The sequence below is a fragment of the Protopterus annectens genome, chromosome 2.part2, assembly GCF_019279795.1.
Source record: "Protopterus annectens isolate FY-2018-M chromosome 2.part2, PAN1.0, whole genome shotgun sequence".
In the NCBI taxonomy this organism is placed as follows: domain Eukaryota; kingdom Metazoa; phylum Chordata; order Ceratodontiformes; family Protopteridae; genus Protopterus; species Protopterus annectens.
This window is the reverse complement of record NC_056730.1, coordinates 3,607,036-3,613,765: the sequence shown is the minus strand read 5'-3', so window position 1 is coordinate 3,613,765 and position 6,730 is coordinate 3,607,036. Positions and strand designations below refer to the sequence as shown.

The window sequence follows — 6,730 nt, the reverse complement described above, 5'->3', positions numbered from 1 at the left end:
TATATATATATATATATATATATATTGGTGTATTATCTATTTTTCCATTTTTCCATGCACAAACATCCCAATTTTAAATAAATTTTAAAAAATTTCTTAAAAACTTTTTTTAGATAAAATGGAGGTATTTAAATATATACATGTATTTATTTATCTATTTATATATTTATTCACAGGTTTACATATTTATTTACTACTTTTTATCTACTATTTAATAAGCCAATTTTAAAAGAGCATATTGTATACGCATTTATATACCATAGTTGTATTTGTATGATGGTTATATTGATTTTTAAACATCAATTATATGCATTTTATTTATTTTCTTATGTATTCTTATGTGTACATGTATAGCTAATTACAATGGCTTTATATATAAATTGAAAATTGTGAGTAGTCATATAAAGGTAGTGGCAAAAAGAGAGATTGTATGAGAGGAATTATTACATAATCTGGTAGAGAAACATACAGTAGCATATATTGTCCGTTTTTCTTTTTTACAGGTCTTACATATTTTTTACACAATATGGCTTTTTTACATAACATAATACATAATACATAATATATAATATATGTGATTTATAAAATATGTTTGTTCCTAAAAATACAAGTTCTATAAGTTTATTCATTTTTTTTAAATACATCTTTTTAAATATTTGTAACCATACATGCTACTGATTAGTAGAAGAAACACAAGCGATTTACTCTACATACACATATATACACAAATATTGGAATGTGTGTACATCATAAAGATTTTTTTTAAATTGGAAGTATCTTTTTCTTTGCTAAATTGAATAATTGAAGTTTTAATGGCCAGCCAATGAAGTTTTTAATTGAATGATATAAAAGGAATGGAAGATGTGCTATTTGTGATTCTGAAGAAGTCTCCGGAGGGAGATGAAAGCGCTTAATCCGTTTTTTTTGTTTTATAAGCTGTATTATTAAAGTTCATTATATACTAATTAATTTGGAATGATTTATTGGTGAAACAAAAGTGTCGGAAGAGGGAAGACAGCCTTTATTGCACCGGAGCTACACTTTGCTATCTACTTTGGAGATTAATAAATGCACTACCAAAGACAAACTGAAAACATGCTTTTGAGTTTCTTTAAAGAGATTATAACTTGAAATATGCCCTTCTCTTTTAAATTGATAATTTAATTGTTACTAGTTTTGAATCTCTCCTCATCTTTACATTTTTATTCTTTACTAGTGACTGATCACTTCCTCCAGATAAACTTCACATTCTCTGACACCAATGAAATTCCATTCCTTGCAAATAATTAGTATTGAGTTTTCCACTGTCACTGCATGTTTTAAAAACATGAGACGCATTAATATGTAACTATTAGAATAAGGATTTGAAGCAGGAGTTGAAGAGTATGATATAATAACAAGCTTTAGTACAAAGTCCTCAGGTTGATTCTTTCAGCTTCTGTTAGTAGACCATGTGGCTCTAGCAGCCACTGAAAAGAGTCCATTTATCCTAGCGGCTTACTCCTTCAACCAATGTGTAAGAATAAAAACTGGATGGAGTTCCAAAGCTTATTTTTTTTCCTACCAAGAAAAAAATATGCATCAGAATAATGCTTTGCAGTGAAGATGAATGCTGGAGGCACTTTATAATGTCAAAGTAAATTTCAAATTTTGTTATTAATCTCATCAAAGGCAAAACTAATCACCCGATTGAAGCCCCTGTAATCTGACTGCCACAACTATCACATTTATTTTGTGAGAAAATTACTGTTATTCTAAGTTTTTAGTGTTTACTATCATTCAGCAGTAAGGTATAAAGAAAGGTAGAGAAAAAAAAAATCTGCTATATTATGAGGGGCATGGCATAGCGACAGTTAGCAAATAGCAATCACCCTAAACAAATGTATATATCACACACACATACACACTTGTAGCTGTAGCAATTGATACAGTACATGCATTGAATGAGGTAGAGCTACTAGACAGACGGCAATTGTTACATTTTGAGGATGATATGGTGAGAAAAGGATTGGAACCAATGTGTATTAATTTTATTTAGTCCACAGTAATATTTTAATATCTATAAAGAGAATTCAAAATTTCATGTCATACAAACCAACCAAATTGAAAATTAAGAAACAGAAGACCATTTTTAGGTAGTCAACAGTTTGTATCAATTTTGAAGTACTACTTGCACTAGTAAAATAGTAGTAATCCATAGTAAGAAACATTGTTACTATATTAAAGTAGGATGCGATACTAAGGTGCAATTAGTACCCATAAGATCACAAATCAGCATTGTCTAGAGTATCTGGGTCACTATACTGACCATAGTCCAGAAAGCAGAAACAAATCTGTCTTTGCGGCATTGCCTTATTACACATATTACAGAGTAAGGATGACAGCCGAAAGGGATCCTTTTTTAGGGGTCTGGACTGCATAAAAAAGTTATTATAAGAATCTCTGCTAGAAGAGGCATATAGCACTACAGAAACTATAGCATATGACCCAAAAGATTACGTGATATTATGCTCAGTCAGATATTTTAGCTGGAGTTGTTCATCTAAATTATCTGTTATCAACTAAAAGTAACTCTTTTAGAATCCGGAGAAGTTTCCAGCTATCTCAAACTTTAGGGAACTCTATACTGTGTCATGTACTCACTCCTGTCTCTCAAAACCATCTCCCTGTAGTTAAGTCAACCAATCACTTTGGAGACTCGTTATACACAACCTTAGTATCTAAACCCTGGAACAAAATCACAATTGAAATACAATCATATCCCAGTCCCAAAGTATTCCAACCTAATTAAAAAAAAAACACCTGACAACCAAATGGTGCGAACAACGCATCTCACATACTCTTATTTCAATGACAATAATAATAATAATAGTAATAATATGATAATAATAATAATAATAGTAATAATAATAATAATAATAATAATAATAATAATAATATGTGTTAATTTCTTAAACGGAATATCATACTTCAATTTATACCTTTATAGCCTCAACATTTTATTTATATAGGCATAAAATTGACTTAATAGTTTTTTTATTCTTACTCTAGGTCTAGAAGATTTATAGTACTTTTTATTCTGCTTTCCTTTCATCGTTAGGCTATCTTTTATCACGATACTTGTATTTATACACTCTTCTCTTGCTATACTTTCCTTAATATGCCACTAAATCTTTCTGTCTTTATTCACATAATTATACTCTTTACTTTACATGTAATTTTTAAAGAGACATATTTATACTAGTAACTATATGTATTTATTGTAAACATTGTTAAGATATTGTTTTGCAATTCAAATTATTTGCACCTTAATTTTCTATGACCATTTTGGTATTATAATTATGCATGGAGCATTTCTTCCCTGGCTATGAGTCAGATGGGGCAATAGCCCAAGTCGTCTGTCCCAATAAATACATAAATATAAATAAGTAAAATAATAACTATAAAATGTCAACTCTACTGTCCATCTGCCAAAGAGTAGCTAGTATATTAACCAAGGAGGCTAAGAAACCCCCCAGAAAAGGAAATGGATAGTATTTTCAATATAGTACTATGCAGTATCCCTAATTCACTACTGATTCATAAAGAGTAGGAAGGTGGTTACAGTATGTTAACTCACACAGCCACGTACTTCTAAATAAGTACTGCAGTGTCAAAGAACAAGCATGAAAACTTGCTCCTTGACATAATGGAGAAAAAAGGCCCTATCAGGATTTTTTTTTTTAGTAAACACTGCTGAAGTGGAGAAATAAATAATCATGTTAGCAGATTACATTTCTCTAGTGCTTTCTGTACACCACTTAGCTGCACTGGATAAAATACATGTTTGCTGGCTGTGGCAGTTGGACTGCAGGCAAAGACTGCATGCTAATCATCCTTTTTATACTAAAAACAAGCAGTTTTAAAAACGAGTACACGCTGACCTAAGACTAACAATGTTTGCAAGACAGTATTTCATTTCACTGACTTCACAATATCATGACATGAAACACCTGAAAACGAATATTTATGCAAGTCAGTATCCTCAATTCATCATTATTAAAAACTGAAAGCTCAAATTATAACTATTAAAAATACTCAATTTTTTTTAGGGGGAAGCTCCGGTGTTGCCCATTTGGAAAGCAGCACCCACTGCAGCCCCATAGCTTAATTGCTATCCTTGTGTTTTACCCGGTCCTGGACTTTAGTGCAGTGCTTGTTTTCAGACAAAACAGAGAGCACCGCTAATATATAAGGCAGAGCGACATCAGACTGAGAATAAGGGGCGTGGAGGAGTAGCACCCCCCCACACACACACACAAATGTGGGTGCAGGGGGGCTTGGTATCAGAAATATACACAGTTACGCTGATTGCATTATTCAGAAATATATTTTTCAGGCTAAAATTTCACGGTATTTTAGTATATTAATCTTTAAGTATTTTCACTCTGAGGAATTTGCGATTCATTATACTATGATGGACAGTCCTAAAGCAAAACAATCCATTGGGACATATTTCAGACACCCAACAATGAGCATTTAATGTATTTTTTTTTCCATTCCAGGATTAGGATACCAGGATATTAAAGTCTACGTGAAGTTAGAATTTACTGTATGCTGTTAGTGCACTGGGCGCATTTTCAGTTAGTAATTTCAATCTGTGGGCCGGGGGGGGGGGGGGGGGGGTAGTTTCTATAAATAATTAAAAAATGTTGTCCTTGTTAAGCAAACATATGGTTTCCAACAGTGGGCTAAATTATTGTAACACAATTGAACCTCAACAGTGTTATATAATAAAATATTGTTGTCAGTAGTATCCATGACGTATCTGTGTGTGCGTTTTTAAGTTCAAAGGAAACGCTTATCTTCCCTGAGACTTAAGACAATAGGCAGCTTGTGAATTGTCTCCTTAAAGATTAGACAGGGTGACCCTTACGTTCAGGGACGGTCTTCATACCACTCAGCTGTCCAGTTTTTCAAAGGATGTCCAGGTTTTTGCCTTATATTTTTTGGTCTGTTAAAATTTGTGATTTTCTGGCACATCAGTAAGATAGGGTTGCCCCCTTTTCAAATGCCCAAAGTGCGACATTTTTGGTACAAACGTCAGATTTTACAGGGCAAAACATACCCACGGTCAGTACAAAGAACAGAACTTCAGTTTTTTGCCTAAATAAAAGCTTATTCTTGCAGCATTTTAGTTCCTTATTTCGTTTCTTATAACATTTAGGTGTTTCAGATACAGAATAACTGTTTTATGCTACTATTACATACAATATAGGAAATAATTTTGTCCTAAAATCTCAGGACGTTTGCCATTTTTTTTTGCAGGACACAATTGCCCAAATAGGGACTGTCCCTCGTAAAGTGGGACAGGTGGTAACCCTACAGTAGGATGATCTGAGGACTGAAGTCACTAAATTATGACATACAGTTAGGTTTCAGATTCCAAATCCTTCAGAAAAATGCATGCTAACACAAACCCTTATATTCTAATAATTTCTAAGTGTTTAAGTGCAATATTTAAAATATGTCCCTATTTTTGGGCCTTTGTCCCCCACTTTGTTAGGGTTTGTCCAGATTTCTAGCACTAACAGGTTGAGTGGCATGGGATTTTGTCGCAAATGTTTGCTTCGCCCCTGTAATGTAAATATGTAAGTTTCTGACACAACAAATAATGATTACACTGAGAAAGTGGTACTAAACATTTCGATAACTTAACTCTTCGGAATGTGTTAGTAAATTCCTTACTGAATAGTATGAGTTTTCAAAAAGTGCCCTGATTTCTAATAGAAGAACAGCAAGGCATACCATGACACCCACTTACTCACTTAATGATCGGTGGTACAGATGTTCAGGAGTCAATTCTCGTTTGAGTTCAGTTCTCCACAGTGAAAAACGGTCTTCTTCCACGGGTCCGTTTTTCTGTTAAATGGAAAGAAAACCCGTATCATGCTTCTATTGCAGGCAAAAAAGTATCATCCCTCTATTATGCGCAGGCACAACTAACTAACTAACTAACTAACTAACTAACTAACTAAAACAGATCGTGAAACAGCCTTACATTAGGTTCAGTAAAATAAATAAATTAGGCTTGAACAGATTAAGCTAATAAAGTATGTAGCTACAATTAAGGAGCAGGCTTTCCAGCTACGAACCAGATGGATATAGAGTACTAGTAAGGAAATAGCATAGCATCACACAAACTTCTTTCTACCTGAGTAAAAAGCGGCAGTGCCTCACCTCGATGTACCTGGCCTCTCCCCTGAGCGCTGTAAGGATGAGTAGGAGGGCTGTGTGAATGCTGCTCCCAAATAGCGACGTGAACACCGGCATGGTGGGGCTCCGAACTCCTGCTGCCGACTTCTGCAGAGGATGGGAGGGAACGGGTCAGCTTAGAGGGACATCCAGGTCCCCTTCTTTTATAGAGGTAGTCACAGGGCTAGGGGGCTGTGCAGAGAGGGACGCAGTCGTCTGTAATGGATTCGTGTTATTCATCATCTCTGATAGCAATCGAGTATCCATAGGTTACCCCGCACTTCTCTCTCAAAGTTGCGTGAATGTGACGAGGGTTGCACCTCACAGGCAGCGGCCCCCCAGTGACACCGATGCGCGCCCCCTCCCCTCTGCAGACACTGTCACACACGCGCACACACACAGCAGATAAGTGTGCAGTACCTCCTAGTACCTGCGGTTTAATTATGTTCCCCTTAGTCCCAATCTTAGCGATGTCATTAAAGCCCTGAGACCATTC

At 34.7% G+C, this 6,730-nt stretch overlaps 1 protein-coding gene across 1 annotated transcript in view; it reads right to left on the bottom strand.

Annotated features, from left to right (window-relative positions):
• LOC122795507 (corticotropin releasing hormone binding protein) overlaps nt 1–6,523 on the bottom strand; it is a 285,745-nt gene extending 279,222 nt beyond the window's left edge. The window contains exons 1-2 of the mRNA XM_044063692.1: nt 6,220–6,523; nt 5,808–5,901 (exon numbers count right to left, since the gene is read on the bottom strand). Of these exons, the coding sequence (XP_043919627.1) occupies nt 5,808–5,901; nt 6,220–6,312 (187 nt within the window). The 5' untranslated portion in view covers nt 6,313–6,523. The remainder of the gene's footprint in view (nt 1–5,807; nt 5,902–6,219) is intronic.
• Nucleotides 6,524–6,730: the final 207 nt, after the last annotated feature.